The sequence below is a fragment of the Denticeps clupeoides genome, chromosome 13 (assembly GCF_900700375.1).
Source record: "Denticeps clupeoides chromosome 13, fDenClu1.1, whole genome shotgun sequence".
NCBI lineage: Eukaryota > Metazoa > Chordata > Actinopteri > Clupeiformes > Denticipitidae > Denticeps > Denticeps clupeoides.
In genome coordinates, this window is record NC_041719.1 from 15,084,646 (window position 1) to 15,104,501 (window position 19,856).

Sequence of the window (19,856 nt, forward strand, 5' to 3'; positions counted from 1 at the left end):
TTCGATGAGTCGGTGAAAGAGAGCGATTGGTCGAGTCTGAATCTCCGGTCCCGGAAACGGCCGGAGAAGCGAGCACACGTGCGCGTCCCGGAAGCAGCGGGGCAGCGTAGCACGATGGTGGCCACCAGGAGAGGAGTGCGTGTTTACTCGCCCAGTAAAACGGCTCGGGACGAGTCCCCCGGCACATCGGTATTTTATTCTTTTTGCTTTTTCTGTTTTTTTTTTTCAGTTGAACTCCATTTCTGCGATCTATAGTTATATTGATCTCGCCACGCTGTTCCTCCCCGCAGCTGTTATTGTTGTCGATTAAAACGCGTGCGTGCCGTGTAATAATGGAAGCGTCAGATTATTTCGCGAAGCAGTGTGTAGATCTCCGGTAGTTTCTCTGTCGTCGAGCGCGTCGGAAAGCTCGTCACGTGGTCGGGACGTGGGTACACGTGGGACGCGAATAAACAGCAGAAATAAAATACCCCTACACGCGCCAAAACACAATCCGAATATTATTTAATCGCGGTTTACAAACAATGCATTTGTTTTGTCTAAACACACAATTAAAACACAATAACGATTGTTGAACGTAAAACGATGACTCGTGTTTCGTGGGGTGGGATTATTCATACAGTTCAGTGTTCATCCCTGTGTCCTTCAGACCCTGAAAACACCACATTTTACTGAGCAGGTTCTCCCTGAGCACTCATCTGAGACTCAGGGACTTCGTTTCCTCAGATCTCCATCAAAGGACCACAGACTGCTTACACTGGACCAGTGGCGGCCTATCGGGAAAGGACCCGTAATCGGAAGGTTGCCGGTTCGAATCCTGATCTGCTGAGGTGGCACTGTCATGGCTGCCCACTGCTCACCGAGGGTGACGGTTAAAAGCAGGGGACACACTTCGTTGTGCCACCGTGTGCTGTGCTGCAGTGTTTCACAATGACTTCACATTCAGATGTCATTTTATTGTGAATAGTGGCCTTATTTAACTAGCCTTGTTCTTACAGGACTCTACAGTGTCTTCCGCCAGATGGACCAGGAGCGCGGCTTTGAAAGAGGTGGTTGGGCCTCAGCTGGAGCAGCAAGGTGACCCCCAGACGGTCCAAAATGAGCCAACTGAGGAAGTCAGCACTTCAGAAGCCAAACCGGCAGCTGGAAATGAAACAAGAGCCTCCACACCTCAAACTGTGGAGGTGAAAGTGCTCGATGACACCCACGAGGCCGATGTTTCAGAGTCCGACTCCTGCTGCTCGACCATGTCGGATCTGCCCCACGTATCTGCCGCTAGGGTCCCCCGAAGCAGACGTGGCCGATCCTCAGCCCTGAGGGAAAGGGCTGCAGATGAAGGGTCTGAGGTTGATTCCTGCTCCTCTGCTGTCCCCGAAACCCCTCGCAGGTCCTCTAGGAGTCACAGGAAAAACGCAGCGACTTTGTCAAAAGCCTTAGCTGCCCGGATGCTGACCCGCAGCCAGAGGAAGGTCCTAGATGCCTCCTCCAAATCCCACACCGAGGACACCGAGTTCTCCGGGCAAGATTCCTGCGCCTCCAGCATTCAGACGTCCGTGGTGCGCCGCAGCAGGAGGGCCCGAGCCGCGCAGCCCGCGCCCATCGATCTGGAGGAAAGCGGGGACGCCGCAGCCACCCCTCTGGCCAGGAGAACGCCGGCCCGCAGGACCAAGGCAGCGTCTGGCGGAGTCCGGTCTTGTAGCGTGTCCGAGGGCTTTGAATCTGGGCCGAGCACGAGGACGACTCGCAGCCAGGCCGCATCGAGACAGCTGGACCCTTCCGTCCCGGTAGTAGATTCCGACTCGGACGAAGCTGCGTGCAGCTCTATGGGGAGCCCCGCCCTGGTTCGAGGCCGGTGGACTCCATGCAGTAGCCGCACCGGGTCTGCCAGCAGCAGCCGCGCCGTCCCCGAACGTCAGACATCTTTAGCATCTGCCCCAGAAAGCACAGATGAAGAAGAGTGTAACGTGACGCTGACCAACGCCATGGATGTCGAGGAGATGGTGGAGGAGGGGCCTGAAAGCACGGTTTTAGAGGCTGAAGAAGATAAAGAAACCGTAACAGAAGACCAGAGCTTATTCCTGGAGGGTGAAAATAAAGGCGTGAAGGTGGTGGAGCCAGATGAACCCGATCACACACGGGAGGTGGAGGCTGGTAGCCCTCGCGGACCGGTAACTGTATCTGAAAATACTGAAGGTGGGTCAGTAGATGAAAGGAAGTCACCTGATGAACATGGATGTCCTGAAGAAGCAGACCTTCAGGAGAATGTGGCTCCATTTCAAAAACCTGATGAAGATATTGAGGTGGAGAATGGTGAACCTGAAGAACTCCGCACTGCTGATTTAGTAACAAGCCAGGAAACAGCTTGTGAAGAAGCTGCCAGTTCTGAAGACCCAACTATGGAAATCGATCACCATATTGAGACCCGCATACCAGGAGAATCCGAGTTTCAGTGTTTGCAAGAACGACGGCCAAACATATCAGATGAAGAAGAGTACACAGCAGCATCTTCCGGGCCTGACCTGGGAACAGTGACTATTACCGACTATTATCAGCAGGATGAACCGACAGTAAGTAGCGGTGCAAGGGAACCGGCCCTGGTGAGTCTCCTGGACAGCAGTGAGGATGAGGATGACAGTGACGTCTGTAGTACTGGGATGGAACACCAAGACTCAGGAAGTGACGATGACGTGAGCTCCTCGAACCCCATTCCGCCAACCCCATTAAAACCTAAAGCGAAGCCCCAGCTTTCACCAGCTGACGACTTGTTTGCTATAGACACTGAACCGGGTTTTCAGTCCTCTGTGAAGTATTATTTTGATGGGAAACAAAAGGACGGAGCTATAGAAGACTACCAGGATGAAGAATTCATTGATGAGGATGATTTTGAGGAAGATGAAGATGCCCAGGTCCTGTTCACCGCCAGAACTCCATCCGCGTAATTAGCTTTTTTTTTTTTTTTTTTTTTTATTACTCTTTGCCTTTTGACCTTTTTAAAATTAATTTACAGGGCTCTAAAATGCACACGCGAAATGATTTTTACAACGCTAAAGAAAAATCTGATGTTGCGCTGGTGCAACCAGCTGTTCAGGGGGAAAACACACTATGGCTCACACAACAGGCCCATGACTTATTCTAAACCAATCAGTGATCGTGAAGGGTGGACCGAGTGGATGTAGCCACAGATTACAGCTTTACTTGTGCCTTAAAAGTTAAGACAGCTTTTTAAAAGCCCGAACCCCACGTTATTGTGGTGGTGGATGCCAGCCAACATGGCTGTTCCAAAATGCTTTGCACGCATTACAATTCTTATATATACACACACACACACAGTACAGGCCATAAATTTGGACACCTTCTCATTCAATGCGTTTTCTTTATTTTCGTGACTATTTACGTTGGTAGATTCTCACTGAAGGCATCAAAACTATGAATGAACATGTGGAGTTATGTACTTAACAAAAAGTGGAGACCTGTATTTTTTGTTAAATACATAACTCCACATGTGTTCATTCATAGTTTTGATGCCTTCAGTGAGAATCTACCAACGTAAATGGTCATGAAAATAAAGAAAACACATTGAATGAGAAGGTGTCCAAATTTTTGGCCTGTACTGTATATTTACACATTTTTCAAACACATCACTTGATTGCTCATTTACTGTGCAAGCCAGAGTAAAATGCTAGGAATTAAATGCTGAAAAAGCACAATGCGTCTATAAAAAACATTACATACTGTGACAAATGTACCAGCCAAGTGTCCCCTCTCCCTGCTGCCTTTCAGCGAAGGGCAGCAGCAAACAGCTCAGCAGGCCGAGATGACAATCAAATCAAACACTTGCACTTTTAATTTCGATTTTCTATTTGGTTCATTTCTTTTTTAATTTCCACTCACTGAAGCACTTTAAGCACCAACACTTTTTCACTAAGTTACCTTTCTTGTAAAATGCTTCAAATAACCAGTTTCATATTTAAGTCTAGAGCCCTGATTCAATTAATTGCTCATATTTCTTTTCCCTCCTTTGCAAAGAAAGTTCTGTTTCACTGTTGACCTATGAATCCTCAAAGATTTTTTTCAAATCGTTTTGCTAATTCTGTTTGACAATGTTTTGCAGGAAAGAGTTATCCTGCAGTATTGATCCGGGAGTGAAAGTGAAGGAGCTCGGGGGATTATACATCAGTTTTGATGGCAGCAAATCAAAGACTGTCTCCAACTCGCTGAAAAAACTGAAAGTCCAGAAGAAGCAAGATGAAGTAAATAACTTTTATTGATTTCTACAGTGATGTATAGCATACAGTGAATAATACATTATTCAGATATGATGTTGATCATATGAAATGATGACTGCTCCCTTCTAGCTGAAATGGAGGTCAATTATTTTTCTCCTCCCCTGCAGATAATGAAGAAAAGTGTTATTGGCCCAGATTTTGAGAAGAAAGACTCTGTTCCACCATATAAGGAGTCAAAGAATGCAGCCAAATTGAAACGCAGAGTAAGCTCTTACAATATTACTTTTTGTGACTCTTTATTTTTTGGATATTTATCCAGAAAATATGATCATTTAGTTTTTTCCTCCCCTCATAATTTATGTTCATGCGCACAGGAAGAGCGAGCAAAGACAACTGGGGACGGGTGGTACAACATGAAGGCCCCAGAAATGACAGAGGAGTTGAAGAACGATCTTAAAGTTTTACAGATGCGCTCTGCAATGGACCCAAAGCGATTCTACAAGAAGAATGATAGAGAGGGCTTCCCTAAATATGTCCAGGCAAGTGGGACACACTTAACTCATGCTGACAATAGGTTTAATTGTGATAAGGCACTGCTAACATACTGCCAGTAAGGTCCCAATTCATTGATTGATTGTCAGTATATGTATTTTATTTCCACTGCAGGTTGGCACAGTTGTTGACAGCCCAGTTGACTTCTATCACTCACGTATCCCAAAGAAACAGAGGAAGAGAACCATTGTGGAAGAACTCTTAGCTGATGCAGAGTTCAGAAGGTACATTTTAGATGCTGCACGGTTTTATGGTTTAATAATCAGTAATAACTGTGTTGAATTAGAATGATAATGGCAGGTACACATTTAAAAATGTTTTTATGTATAATAAACCTGCAGTAAAGTTACCTGCAGTAAAGTTAATTAACTTTAGGATTTGTAAAAGAAATTGTATTCTTATACCACAAGCAACAGATATATGTGAATTCTCACTTATGGTTGTCTAGCAGCTTTTCAGCAAAAAATGTGAATTATTAATAACTTAATTATTGATGCTTTACAATGGTCCAACATATCAGATTTTTTTTTCCAGTTACAACAAGAAGAAGTATCAGGAAATCATGACTGAAAGGACAGCCCTAAATGCTGGAAAGAAACACAGAAAGAAGAACAAATTCCGTAAGAAGTAGAGATATTAAACTGTGTATTCATCGCACCTATATTTACTTCAAATTCAATAACAGACATCAATAATAAACACACATATATATGTTTAGAATATGTGCTAGTGTGGAATTTTTTTTATATCTAATTGTAATTAATAATTATAGGATAATGGTATAGGAAATAATGGCATACTAACTTTTTCACTAGTGAAATTATAAAATTGCAAATCAATGGTCTGTTCAATCTCTGATCGTTAATAAATATCACTAACCCTAGGTGGTGAAGTATTTGGAAATAAAATGTAAACTGTCCTGTAATGGAGCTAATTAGTACAGTGGGTTTCTGACTTTAATAGGGTATCTGCAGATTCTTAAAGTCTTTACTTGAATTTTTGTAAAAATATGGTCTTAAATATCATTAAAAATGGTAACCTTTAAATTTGCCGAATTCCTAATATGTGTTTAGCATGTTTGTGTATGAGATCGGAATCAACAGCCTAAGGAAATAGACCGCAAAGTTCTGCACTCGCCGGCGGACTTGGTCTGAGAGAAAAAAATTCTCTGACATTACTGAATCAGGAAGAACCTAGAGGGAAATGTATGTTCCATGGTAAAAACTCACAAACAAGACAACTGGAAATATTGGTGTCATCCCCTAGTGGTTTGGTGCAGTACAAGGTAATATGAGGTAATAAATAATAATATTACTTAAGGGAAAATACAATTAATATTGTATCTGCTGAGAAAAACTCTGGCCCTTGGACAAATGTAGTTGACAACCCCTATGCAGGCTCCAATGAAAGTGTCCTTGAAAAGGTCTTAAACCTGCAGATAGCCTGTTTTTACCCATGTAACATCCTTCATCAGCTAAGTCATTGACTACAGAAGCCTCTTGACTATATTTGTAACCCCAAACCACAAGACATCTCACCGCGTCCTATGACACAGCACCAGAACAGGCCTGTTTTACACGTCTTAGCTGGTCCCGGAGGCGTTCCTGTACAAGTTCTTGTATATTTTTGTCAGGCTATCCTCGAACGTGACTCTGTGGGCATTCCCAGTGTACTCTGGTGTTTTATAGCTCTGAATGCCATCGTTGGCCAGTGATGTTCGTGCTTCACAGGGCAAAGTAGCGCTGTAAGACAAAGATAATGAGCATGAATATAAAATAACTTTGCAATGTTTAAACATTTCACTTTTTTTTTTTTCACCTTATTTGGATTTCCTGGGCATTTTTTAGCACAAGAGAATAGCACCCATTATTGTGATTAGTTAATGTTATAAAAAGAATATTTGAATACAGAGGTGAAAACCTGATAGCATGACATGCACACATGGATTTGTATGGATTTTTAATAATAACAATAGTACTGAAAAAATGTACATTGATTCTTCCAAGGTTAATGGAGTTTTGTGAACTCTTGATTGATTGATACATTCCTCCTCAGTTAGCATGTATGGTGCGTGCAGAAGGTCAAGTGGTTGTGAAAGATATGGGTGGTTTCAGGTTTTGAATCTCGGTGGAATGAGTCTATGTGTAGTTCATCCTGGGCCGTGACCTCCTCAGCTCAATATATAATTACTCATGTTTATGCAAAAGTAATGTAGTACCCATGGTTTGTTGGCCGAGAAGCTGAATCGACAGTAGCCTGCCTTCTGAAAGCCGGATGTTTTTCTCTGTGTATGTTTGTGCATTGGAATATATTTGTTTGTGGCATATTTGAAACTATCAAAAAGCATGCTTTAGTACTGTTTAATTGGTTAGATACGTCACTTCATGCTTTGTTCACATCTTTTACTTTGTAATAAGGTACCTTCCATGTTTGACGTAGCTTTTGGATTTGTGTTACAGAAAGACTACACAAACTACATGCACTTCATGCATAGTACATTTACATTTAAGGCATTTGGCAGACGCCCTTATCCAGAGCGACTTACAACGTGCTTTCAAGTTACCATCGATGAAGTGATCAGTTCTGGTTCACTAGGACCCCCAACTATGAATACAATCTTTTATTCACTCTTGTTGTAGATTCTGTACACAAGTTCGACAATAAGAAAAGTTACAAGTTAATCTAAATATTCTTTAAAGAGGAAGGTCTTGAGCTGCCGTTTGAAGGTGCTCAGTGACTGAGCTGTTCTGACCTCGAGGGGAAGTTCATTCCACCACCGAGGGGCCAAGACAGAGAAGAGTCTAGATGAATGTTTTCCTTTTACCTCCAGAGATGGAGGGACCAGGCGAGCAGTACTGGAGGCTCGGAGTATATGAGGTGCAGTGCGAGGTGTAATAAGGGCTGTGAGGTAGGATGGTGCTACTCCATGTTTGGCTTTGTAGGCCAGCATCAGTATATTGAACCTGATGCGTGCAGCTACTGGGAGCCGGTGGAGGGAACGTAGTAGAGGGGCGGTGTGGGAGAATTTGGGAAGGTTGAAGATCAGTCGTGCTGCTGCATTTTGTATTAGTTGTAGAGGTCGGATGGTACATAGTGGTAGACCAGCTAGAAGGGAGTTACAGTAGTCCAGTCTTGAGATTACTAAGGACTGAACCAGTATCTGGGTGGCCTGTGTTGACAGATAAGGGTGGATTTGTCTGATATTGTAGAGAAGGAATCTACATGAGCGGGAAAGATTGCTGATGTGAGTCGAGAAGGAGAGTTGGTTGTCTATTGTTACTCCCAGGTTGCGGGCTGTTGCAGAAGGAGAGAACCACATCCACAGCATGTATATATTACTGGCCATCCAACAGAATTCAGGAGCTTTGTTTAAGGCTCTATAAGGTTGAGCAGCTCTAGCCTCACAGTTAATGTGGTCCTACAGCTTAAATAAAAATTGTACAATACTGTACCTCTCTGGTGGAAGCTGACTGTCACATAAGGAGTCTTGACAGGATTTGGAGGTCGCCACACGGTGGCTGAACCCTTTCCTATAGTCCTCATCCTGAAGAACCAACACAGGGAAAGAGTACAGTTTCCATTTCTAATCAGGAGGCATACCTAGATTCTGTGTATAAATACCCTTCAAAGAAAACCGTCCCTGATCCTCTGTTTTTGGTGGAGAGTGGATTATATGTTTCCTCCTGTAAGCGGGTCTGCAACTATTGAGCTCCTGGCACCCCACGGAGAAGCAGTCACCTTCATCTCTTTTTGTGTGTGTGTGACGATGAGCTTACAAACCTTGCTCCCACTGACGCCTGGCTCCCTTTGCTTCCTGAGACGATTTCTGGGAGCTTTGGAGTAATTAGTGAGATTGCGCTTTGGTTTTTGCCTTTATGATATTTCAGAAAGAGCATGTGGGTGGTGATGCTGCTTAACTTAACACCTGGCGGCTCTCAACGCCCAGCGCTCTCAGCCTTCACTGGTGTTCAAGGAAGGCTTATACGAAAAGAAACGAAAGGCAACTAATGGGCTCATATACAATGAACACATGCATCTTGTGGGTTCCAACTGGAGCCCATCCAGACACACACGCACACACATATATCAGTACAAGTCTGCACATTCTTTATAATGAAAATGAACTTTTCAGCTGTCTGAAGCCTCGCTGCTTCCATCAGAAGAATATCTTCCACGCTGATGACATGCAACTCATTGTGAAAATGTCAAATGTTACCTACAAAGGAGAGTTTGCATCGCGTGCCATGGGTCCGTAGGATCCTCTGGACTCGGCGATGAATTTCTGTCCAGTTTGATGGGCTAGATGGGTCACTGTGAAACCTGAAAGAACATATAAAATTAGAAATAAATATGAAGGCCCACACCTGAAAAGATAATACACCTGCAATTGAATTATTTTATTACACTTTAAAAAGCACATTTTTATAAGAGGCAAACATAAAGATGAAAAATTACCTTATAATTCCCTTATACCTTTGACAATACATCATTTCTTTGCAATACCAAATTAGGCCGCTAGTCTGCACTGTGTCCCTAAAATAAGGAAGTCATCACTGAAAGCAGTATTTCAGGACAGAGGGGGGGGAAGCATATATATTTCTAATCTAATCCCTTCAATTAACACTACATACATGTTTTTATATATTTTTTTTAAAGACACAGAGAGAAGAAAATGGAAGTTTGGACAAAATGGTGCACACCTATAGGGTGCTGCTGCTTGTAATGGCCTAAGAAGGGCAAATCATTAGATAGTGAGTAAACTGAGTCCATGGAGGAAAAAACAAACTTAGAAATCCATCATTTCTCTTCCATCAAAGACTTCCCTCAGACGTGTCTCCTGCCTTATTGCCCAAATCTGCAGAGGCGAATTTAATCTCCCGCCCACTGACTGCTGTCATGCTTTCAATTGAGAGAGAAGCATCATACGTTTCACACAGTTTACTTTCCTGTTCAAAATTATATATTGATCTTAATGTTTACTCCTGACCTGAAAAGGGTGGCGGCTGGGACAAACAAATAAACACTTGCCAGTTTAGCTCGCAGCTGTTCGGATCAATCGCAGGGGTCCCTCGGAATTTATTAAGCTCTGCGGCGAGGTCAAACGCATTCGATCCGGCCAGGACGCAGTCAACACCATTTCCACTGGTTTTCTCTGCACTTTTTTCCCCCCTCCATGTTTAAATAATGAACAAACATGACGAGACATCAAATCCTGTAATTTGGTGGGAGGGAGTAAATTAATCTTGGCTGTCGTGTGTGATCACAGTAAAGATTTAAAGGACGTCGGCTGGTTTTCATTTGGCTGCTTTTCTCATGAGATCCATATTTCGTCAATATTGTATATTTGCAGATGCTTACAGGAGAAGCTATCTGTCCCGTTTCTCTTATTGATGCTGCAAACACAAATCGTTTGTCCAGGGATGACATATCTCGCCCAAACATTCAAACAACGTTTACCCGGCCATTAAAAAACGCTGCTGCAGAGAGCCACAGACACGATTCCTCCTGAAGGCGAACATCAACGCCGTCCACCACATTCTGCACCGCCCGCAGAGCAGAGACTCTGAGCCACAGCAAGGCTTCTGCCAAAGGGGTCGGCAGGAACAATCCTGTTGCTTCTCGCTTTTTTAAGCCGAATCCTGCCGTTCTGTGCCGTCAACGCTGACCTGCGCTTTCCCGAGACACGCCGCCGCTCTGCAGTCATAAACTACGTCCTTTTAACCCCGGCTGACGGGGTTATGGCACACTCGCGGCCAGCGTACCTCTCTCTGAGCGAGGAGCGCCTCAGCACCGGGCTCTGGGCCGACGCCGGGGTGGAGTGAGGAGGTGGACTCCGGTGACGGGGTGGAGATGTGCGACTCGACGCCGGGGTGGAGTGAGGAGGTGGACTCCGGTGACGGGGTGGAGATGTGCGACTCGACGCCGGGGTGGAGTGAGGAGGTGGACTCCGGTGACGGGGTGGAGATGTGCGACTCGACGCCGGGGTGGAGTGAGGAGGTGGACTCCGGTGTTGGTGCTTGGCAGGTGCCCTTTGGGGTGCGTGTGATGTCTTTGAACTGGGCCTCGCCTGCAGAGACAACATCATGAGTACAATAAACGTTTTTAGAATGTTTTGCTTTAATCACCATGGAGTCACTAAATCGAAATCAATAATGTGCTTCATAAAGCTTAAGATTACAACCTCATTATTAACACTGAATTCAATGTTAATAATGTTTAATTATTCACTGCTAGCAGTGGTATTTAGCTGCAAGACAGCTTACTTTTGCTGGGGTTGATGTGCGGCTGTTGGGAAGTGAGACAGCTGAAGGGAAAAATGCAAAGCAATATTGGAACATACAGTTGGCTGATATTTTATACAAAGTTGCTTTATATACAGTACAGGCCAAAAGTTTGGACACACCTTCTCATTCAATGTGTTTTCTTTATTTTCATGACCATTTACGTTGGTAGATTCTCACTGAAAACACATTGAATGAGAAGGTGTGTCCAAACTGGCCTGTACTGTGTGTGTGTGTGTGTGTGTGTGTGTGTGTGTGTGTGTGTGTGTGTATATATATATATATATATATATATATATATAGATAGATAGATAGATATTTTTGTCAATGGCCATTCACAGTCCATTGCCTAACAGCCGTGTACCTGAGTGCACTGCAGCATGAGTGGCTGACGGACTGAAGATCCGACTTCGGTTAGAAGAGGAAGAGGAGTGCCAGGGTGAGGAAGGCTCAATGAAAGACACGCTCGGACTGTGGGCAACCTGCAAAGAAAAACCCATCAGCCAGGCTGTGGTAGACAAATAATCGTGCTTTTGTTTGCCGATTTTGCTGAAGCCCCTTGCTCCGTAATTCTGTGTTAATCGCTGTGAAAGGAAGGTTAAACGCGCTAGAGGAACTCTGGAATCAACCACACCAAGCTCAACTCCACACAGGTACGTCTGGGTGTGAATAAAACTTCCATGAAACTGCAATGAGATATTTGCTTCTGCATAAATAAGTATGCTGACTTTAAACAAACAATGATAATGCATTCAACCAAATAATCCGCCTCAGCAGGAAACGTTTCTTTTTTTATTTTTTAAATCATGGCTTGACTCCTAATTACTCAGGTTAATTGTAGCCCCCGGATCCAATGTGAAACGGCGGCCGCTTTCTAAAGGCCGCACGCAAGGAAATGCCGTGGTGGTGGGATCACAAGCGAGTCCGGGCTTCGCCTCTGACAGCATGACAGCTTTGATATTTACACCGCGGGACCTGATGTTATTTCATTGAACGCTCTCAACAGAAACAAGCTGCTTTCAATCGTCTTTCGAAAGGCAAAAGGAAGTTTAGCTGGAGCCGCCCATGTCTGACCAGGGGCGATGTGCTCTACAAGCAATATAAATCTCCTGGTAATGACACGGCCTAATCCTCTGCAACGTGAAAGCCGGATTGCTGTGAAGTAAAGTAATTCACAAACAGCATAAAAGAAAAACCACGGTAATCTGGTTTAACGCGGCGCGATGGGGTAGAAATGCAACGTGAACCTGGCACTCACTACGAACGGGGGCTGGCTGGCCGTTTCCTTTTTAAAGGTGTGCGGCCCCAGCCGGAGGTGGCGGAGGCGCTGGCCGGCATCTTCGGACAGCTGGCACATTCGGCGGTATGTGTAGGGAGAGAGGGCGCGGGTCAGCGAGGCGACGGTCGGTCTGTTATACCCGCCGGAGGTTTCCGTCCTCCTGGCTGGTCTCTCAGCTGAGGGTCTACTGGAAGCCTGAAGAATGCGGGAAAACAAGTGAAAGTGAAGTGAAAGTGATTACATCATGAAACACAGCACACGGTGACACAACGAAATGTGTCCTCTGCTTTTAACCATCACCCTTGGGGAGCAGTGGGCAGCCATGACAGGTGCCCAGGGAGCAGTGTGTGGGGACGGTGCGTTGCTCAGTGGCACCTCAGTGGCACCGTGGTGGCTTTTTGTGTCTGTTTCCTTACCCGCTAGGCCACCACTGTCCAACAAATGAACAAGTATAGAAGAAAGACAAAAAAAAAAAAAAGATATTTGGGGTATTTTGCTGAAAAAGGCACCACCCTAGAAAAACAAATTGAAAGGCTGTGTTCTCTTTTATTCAGACCAAATTTCCTTCAATTAGCATTTATTGTACACTGGTAATGAAAAATTCTTTCCAAAAATGTTTGTGCATTCGTAATCGTCCTCTGGAAAGCAGACATCAGCCTGAGAACATTATTTCAAAATGGCTGATTAATCAGACGATCACCTCGGTTTAAAAAATTGGTTTAATCATAGCTGCTGACTGCTCATTAGTAAAAAAAAATGATAGAATGATTCAGGTTCGGCTGGGATACTTCAAGGATTTAACACCAGTTGTGATTGTGGTGGCTTCCATGATGGGTTTTCTACAAAGCACTTGGAACTAGAGCTGCAACCAACAACTATTTTGATAGTTGAATAGTCATCGGCAATAATCAATTAGACTCAAACTAGTCGAATTATTAATTGCATCGTTATAAAATGGCTCCTGTTTAGCTACCAGTTTTTACATTCAGCCTGAGGTTAAATTATGTGCCAAAGACAAGAAAAACGAGATGATGGCTGATTTGTGGCCACCTTTCTTCTACCTGTTGCCAAATGACACTGCGATTCTCACCAAAGTATGGTGTGTTGCAGACATCCCAAGTCTCCCAGACGTTCCTGGGGTCTCTTGCATATTGATAGCAAATCTGATTTCAGTGCGGTCAGGCACTTCTGGAGGGCCGAAGATATGAAGCCTGTTATGGGTTCGGTGTAGCATGGAGGAGAGCTTGATAATAGCGATTTAATTCCACTTTATAATCTTGCCGTGACACTGCGATATCGACTGCGAAGGCGATATCGACAATGAAACTTTATTGTTGATTTTGATCAAAAAATCATTTCACCTCTATTTAAACAATATTGTTCTAAATAGAGGTGAAATGATTTTTTGATCAAAATTCTGTGTCAGGAACCATTGAAGCTGTTCTGATGTATCGTTTGTTCCTTTAATTTGTCTATTGTCATATTGTGTGACACTTTTATTCCATTACAGATACAGAGCCAGCTTTCTGGAGAAGCATGTCATTTACGGGACTTCACAGAAATGACTTTGTAATGGCGGCGCTTTTGGCCTATTGAGATAATGGCCCTTCACCCATTTGGCCACTTCTGAACGAAAACAAGGAGCACCACCATGAATTACATACAACATAAACCAGCAGCTATTCCAATAACACCTTGGCTAGCAAATGGCTCAGATCGTTCGAGCAGCTAACATAATTCCCAGCTGCAATAACTGTGTTCCTGCGGGCGATGCTCCGATAAATACGTTTTTAAAAATGTTAATTGCATTTGATGGCCAGTTTCAGACTAATGTGATAACGCCATTACATGGGTGTAAAAACAAAGATAATTTAAATGCTAATTGGAACATCCTGGCATATTAACTCGTTTTTAAAGAAGGAATAAATAAATCCTGATAGAGATTGTTATTGGAAGAGAGGGGATTTAAGAAAATTAAACCAAGACACCCATCCCCTCAGTTTCATCCTTGTTCCTCTTCCCCTTCCCTCTTCTTCAGCTGAAACAAAAAAAAACCAGAGCCATTTCCAACCATGAGTCGTGCTTGTCTGATGTGATTAGAGGAACTGGGGGTATTGGTAACGCGTGATAAAGCAGGATGTCCTTGAAACAACAAAGCCTCCTCCACAAGTAGCTTATTAGACAAGAAACACGCTCCATTCAAAGGCATTCAAATCGTGCCGAGAAAAGCCATTTACTAAAACAGTGGCACGTCACGTCCAAGCCAGAGGACTCTACAAAGCTGGACACATGCATACATACTGACAAAATCAGAATGACAACAGTGGGGAAGGGGAACTCGATACGCGACAAAGGAAAAGAACTCGGCCGTCAGGACGGAGTAGATTTCCTTCTGAAGCCAAACTACAAAGTGCTTTCTTTCGATTTCAAGGGAAATTAAAAATGTGTCGATCATCTACATGCAGCCTAGTGAGTGTATAATCCTGCGCTCACCACTCCCTGAATATATGTAATTGACGTAGAGTTGATCAGATTTCAGTTATCAAAATATTACTATGAAGAATATGCTTTGATTATGGAACAAACCGTATCAAGCACTGAAACACCACTTCCAACCATTCATACACAAGTCCGTTACTGTGGAGTTAACATGCATTTTACCAGCAACCATAAAGGCCCGCATGGTTCCCATTCTTACGTTGTTACCATGAGAATATTTTACTTCCCATTCTCGTGCACTTCTGTGCTCAAACTGACATGGGTGTAGCCAACAGTAGCAGCCAACCCCACCGCCATATCTTAATAATTCCCTCTTATCGAAATAGAATAATATTAGAATGCCCTGTGAATATTAAGAAAGGAAGATCAGGTGAGCGCCTCACCTGGACGTGGTGGCTTGTTCTTCCATACAAGTCAAATAAAAAGGATCTCCAAATGTCAAATATCAACACGAATCAGCTGTAGCTTTTATAATTACCTTCACAGTGAAAGCACATTTTGAAACGCGCCGCTTCACCCGTGGGACAGCCGTGGCTGGAAGAACAAAGGGAACGTACTGTAGGAGACGATTAGGGCTGACTGACAGAACCATTCATTGGAACTCAAGAAATAATTCAACAGACGTCCGCCGACACGGAGGTGGCGGTGTCAGGGCGGTTATCTGTAACAATCATTTTTGCTCATTTCGCATTTCATTTGGATCATAGAGATATCAATGTGTCCGACACATTAATGCTCTCTGCTATTCCCAGGTTAAATATAAATGTCATTCCAATAACATTTGAAATTATATCTCAATGTCCTTGAAAAAGAAGCTTGGGAAATAAAAGCAAGTAGAACTGATGGTTTTATGTGTAAAGTGTGTAGAGTATTATCTATAAATCAGACTAGACAATAGGAGTGTGTACTGACAAGGATCTCACGATACAATACTTATCCTGATACATGGGTCACGATACAATATGTATCACAACAGAATTATATCCTGATATTGTGTTACTGTACATGATCCAATATTCTACAGTTCACTGAAAATGTAAAAACAGAGCTGATATACAGGGTGGTCCATTTATATGGATTCACCTTAATAAAATGAGAATGGTTGGTGACATTAAACACATTTTATAAGTGGTTAGAAACTTGTAAATAACTCATGAAAGAATAAAGTTACGTTAAAACCATTGTTTTTCTTGTGAAATTATCAATAAATTTGATGTGTCACATGACCCTCTTCCTATTGAAAAAACAAGTTGGGTGTTAATAGCCTAGTGGGTAACACACTCGCCTATGAACCAGAAGAGAAGAGAGAGGCGAGATGAAGAGGAGAGCGGCCTATAGAAGTTGAGGGGGCATTTGTGGAAATTACATCATCAACACCATTCACCAACCACAATGTTTGGTACAAACAGGAAGTCGTGCTGGTGTTTTTCTAGAAAAAATAAAATTAACCCGCTGGTTCTTCAGAGTCCTGCATGACAAGCACAAATGTATTATTATTATTATTTTTCCGTTTACATCCAATCACGGAGCAACAGCAATACTTCGCACATTCGACAGGCTATGGGAACTCGTATTAATGTTAAATCATCTCACAAAGTGACATTTTAATGTTATGGGACCTTTAAAGAAAATAAAAGAGAATGATGTTAATAAACTCAACTCAAATATTATTTGCATGTATTCACTATACCCCCACATAAACGTGGATACAGAACGAGTGACCGAATTAAAATTGAGCATATCGGCAAGTTGCACTGCAATAGCCACGTTTGACAGCATTTATCAGACGCCCTTATCCAGAGTCAGTACTTCCAGTCAGTAGTGACAGGGACAGTCCCCCTGGAGACACGCAGGGTTAAGTGTCTTGCTCGGGGACATATTGGTAGTACGTGAGATTTGAACCCGGGTCTTCTGGTTCATAGGCGACTGTCTTATCCACCAGGCTACTACCACCCACAAAAACACAACAGAGCTTTGTCATTATAGCGGCCCATTCAACATGCTAGAATGAACCACGCAGTATGGACATAGATACTGTCATGCTTCTGTTAAATATTCAAGCAACACAGCCAATTTACAAGTTCATCTCAGCAGGATCCCTCCAGATACAATCCAGCAACAGCCAAAGCCTATAGACACAATATGGCAAAGTACGCTGGATACCGCAAACAAACTCTCATCCAACTCGCCCCGTGCTCAAAAAGTGACGGAATATCTTGTGCATTAGTCAGGATTTTATTAGTCAGGATTTGTGCCTCTTTAGCACAGATGAAAACACCGGGTTCAGATAGATGGAGACACGCTCACATGCGATTGCTGGACATCGCGAGCCACGTGGTGATCATTTATTGGACAACATAATGATTGATCTGCTAAGTCAGAATTATGACATGTCCTATATACTATAACTTCTTGAATCCATTTAAGAAATAATACACAAAACCTTGTGCTAATCAGTGTTGTGGGTAAGATTGAAGAGTAGAAAAGTTTTTTTTTTTTGCTACAGCATGACTAAGTATATTAACGTGATCACCTGTTAATTCTTATCAGAATCAGAAAACTTTATTAATCCCAGAGGAAATTGCTTATGCTTTTGTTATTTATGACAACATCAACAACAAATACATTTTAAGACTTTTTGAAACTTTATACCTACTGTGATTACATTTATGTAATAATTACATTTATGATACTGCTGGACGTATTGTGGCTAAGCAACATGGCAGCTCAGGCATTTTACATGCTCTTCCTATGTTGGTGAGGGTTTCCTCCGGGTTCTCCGGTTTCCTCCTGCCACGCTAGGTGAACTGGAGACTCTGAATTGTCAGTTCAGGACTAACGTATTCATAACCACAACTGAGTCGAATTTAGATTTTCTCATTGTTAGAACTGAAATCCCTGTGCTGATGTGTCTAAAAGACATTCTGGAATGATCTCTGCTAATGGGATATTTTACTCAACAGCCATTACTGCTGGGCTATCATTCAACGGCAAACACCATTCATTACTGAGCAGACAAAACCCTGACGAGAGAAACAAAGAGCTCACACTCACGGTGACGGCCAGCCGGCTATCTTTCACATCACACTCCTCAATGATGGAGCGGGTGGTGAATTCCACTCTGGGGGATATTCCCTGTGGACAAACAGCATAAGACTTTAAAAAGACAAGAGACAGAGCAGAAAAAAAACAGCAGCAGATAACAACCAGCATGGCAGATCAATTTGGCAAAACAATCTACATCCTCAAAATCTAAAATCACACAAAAAGGGGGAAAGGCTTTTCAGACGCTTTACAGATATGACAAAAGCTGTCTAAGACAAAGACCTACAGGGAACGAAATGCTCCTCTTCATCAGCAGCTCCCTCTGGGCGCTAGGGCTTCTGGGAGCCAGCTCCGGCTCTGGGTAGAGAAAGTCGCGTGTGTTCTGCTCAGCTGTGGCCAGAATGTCCCCCTCTGTAAATACAATTAAAAAGCCTGCAAATCCCTGCACCTATACATGTAAAAGGTCAGTTCAGTTGAATATGCTTGTCAATAAGTGATTATCAATTCTCAATTTATTTTTGCAAGATATTACACTTCCTGGCAGACATTTAATAGAAATGTAATAAACCACAAATTCATTTATGCATCTTTATATCTAAAAAATACAATTTATCCATTACTACTAAAGCCTTGTTAGACATTACAAGGCTGATTATTATTCTCAGTGTGATTTTTTAGTTATATATACTTGCCCGTTTTTAAAATGCAATAGGTGGGCCTATTACAAAATCTGTTCTAAATGTATACCATTAAGAAAAATAAAGGGAAAGTCCTTTTGATCCCATTATTCGCAGGGTCAGGATATGATGTAAATGTACAGGGTTTCATGTAGCTTGCAGTGGCCCGAAGGCATGTGGCATTTGATGCAAATGTTTCTATTATTTTGTTAGCAAGTTATTTGTAGTGTTGTGTCCCTACAAATGCCACCGGCACTTAACTGATTGTGGCTCATAAACAGAACCGCTATACCGCTATAAAGAAAAAAAAGTTAACCATACCTGGTGGAACGAGCTGAATCAACTCAAATGACGTTGTGTCACCTGTAAGAAACAAAGTAGCACGAGACTACGTCAAAAAGCCCCAAGGGGACATGCTCCAACCCAGAAAACACGCACGATGTACTCACACTGTAAGAGTCTGGCGATGTCACCGGGGTCAACCACGTCGGAGAACCTCTACGAAGAGAAACAGGTCATGTCTTTCTACACGAGACGTGATGTGAGTGATGTGATATCGGGCCACGTTGTCCCCACCTTAGAAAAAAGCAGCTTTCTGCGAAACGACAGAGGGAAGACCGGAGGGACACACTGCGTCTTCTGGTACTGTCCCATCATACACCCACTCAGGTAGATGTCGTGTTGAGTGAGCAAATCCGCTCCCGGACAAGTGACCTGCGAGCAGGATAAATGTGAATAATAATGTCACCGTTGGCCTAGAATACATATACTGAAAGTATGCTTTAAAAACAACGAGTGACTGGGATGGGGATGTGACATCTACACAGTCAGGAATACACCGAATCAACAAGACACATCGGGGAAGGGGTGTAAAACAGGGGCGTACAGCCCGGCTTCGACCCGGGGACTTCGTAACGGGACGGCGATCCTGTCGATGACTGCGCTCTTACGCGGAAACGGTACTTACGGCTTCGATCTGCACTTCTACGGTACATCTTAAGGCTTGCTGCGGCATTTTGGAGGACGTGGGCTCCACCCGTGTTTTAAATGTTGGTTGTCACAGAAACCCGAGCCGACAGGAAGTGCTTCGTTGTATGTTTTATGCTTCTTAAAAGTACTTTGTTTGAATACTAATAGTTTGTTTTTTTTATACTCCGAAGTCTACTTTTTTTGGTAAATTAAAAAAAGAAGTGTTTGTATTGATAAGGCAGTTGTACGTTCGCGCTAAGCAGTCGCCAGATCTACAAATCATCAGCAGCGCAGCTTCCGGTTCAGTATGACGTTTAGATCAGCGCAC

The 19,856-nt window shown here is 43.2% G+C and overlaps 2 protein-coding genes across 4 annotated transcripts; one reads left to right on the forward strand and one right to left on the reverse strand.

Annotated features, from left to right (window-relative positions):
- Nucleotides 1-73: 73 nt before the first annotated feature.
- dnttip2 (deoxynucleotidyltransferase, terminal, interacting protein 2) lies at nucleotides 74-5,805 on the forward strand. Its single transcript, XM_029001904.1, has 7 exons — nucleotides 74-189; nucleotides 999-2,935; nucleotides 4,112-4,250; nucleotides 4,394-4,489; nucleotides 4,601-4,765; nucleotides 4,893-5,002; nucleotides 5,313-5,805. Exons 1-7 carry the CDS (start codon nucleotides 115-117, stop codon nucleotides 5,407-5,409), a joined length of 2,619 nt encoding a protein of 872 aa, XP_028857737.1. The 5' UTR covers nucleotides 74-114; the 3' UTR covers nucleotides 5,410-5,805.
- spata6 (spermatogenesis associated 6) lies at nucleotides 4,247-19,785 on the reverse strand. Of its 3 annotated transcripts, XM_029001912.1 has the most exons (14): nucleotides 19,527-19,785; nucleotides 19,136-19,273; nucleotides 19,009-19,057; nucleotides 18,881-18,922; nucleotides 18,169-18,293; nucleotides 17,892-17,972; nucleotides 12,318-12,533; nucleotides 11,424-11,541; nucleotides 11,042-11,082; nucleotides 10,541-10,845; nucleotides 8,999-9,098; nucleotides 8,231-8,322; nucleotides 6,317-6,520; nucleotides 4,247-4,387 (listed from the first exon to the last, which is right to left on the reverse strand). In XM_029001912.1, exons 1-13 carry the CDS (start codon nucleotides 19,572-19,574, stop codon nucleotides 6,361-6,363), a joined length of 1,515 nt encoding a protein of 504 aa, XP_028857745.1. In that variant the 5' UTR covers nucleotides 19,575-19,785; the 3' UTR covers nucleotides 4,247-4,387; nucleotides 6,317-6,360. The 3 variants fall into 3 exon arrangements, 2 of the variants coding, with proteins under 2 accessions (XP_028857745.1, XP_028857744.1); XM_029001911.1 differs by having other exon boundaries at nucleotides 4,247-6,520; XR_003751767.1 differs by lacking the exon at nucleotides 4,247-4,387 and having other exon boundaries at nucleotides 6,506-6,520; nucleotides 8,995-9,098.
- Between the last annotated feature and the right edge of the window lie 71 nt (nucleotides 19,786-19,856).

Bases quoted from the DNA above. Each gene is read 5' to 3' on its own strand.
- dnttip2 (XM_029001904.1), top strand. From the start codon at position 115: ATGGTGGCCACCAGGAGAGGAGTGCGTGTTTACTCGCCCAGTAAAACG. The intron at 4,251-4,393 runs GTAAATAACTTT...CCTCCCCTGCAG, and splicing joins TCCAGAAGAAGCAAGATGAA to ATAATGAAGAAAAGTGTTAT. The intron at 5,003-5,312 runs GTACATTTTAGA...TTTTTTTTCCAG, and splicing joins GCTGATGCAGAGTTCAGAAG to TTACAACAAGAAGAAGTATC.
- spata6 (XM_029001912.1), bottom strand. From the start codon at position 19,574: ATGCCGCAGCAAGCCTTAAGATGTACCGTAGAAGTGCAGATCGAAGCC. The intron at 18,923-19,008 runs GTGAGTACATCG...TGTTTCTTACAG, and splicing joins CATCGCCAGACTCTTACAGT to GTGACACAACGTCATTTGAG. The intron at 11,542-12,317 runs GTGAGTGCCAGG...TTTTCTTTGCAG, and splicing joins CCAGCCAGCCCCCGTTCGTA to GTTGCCCACAGTCCGAGCGT.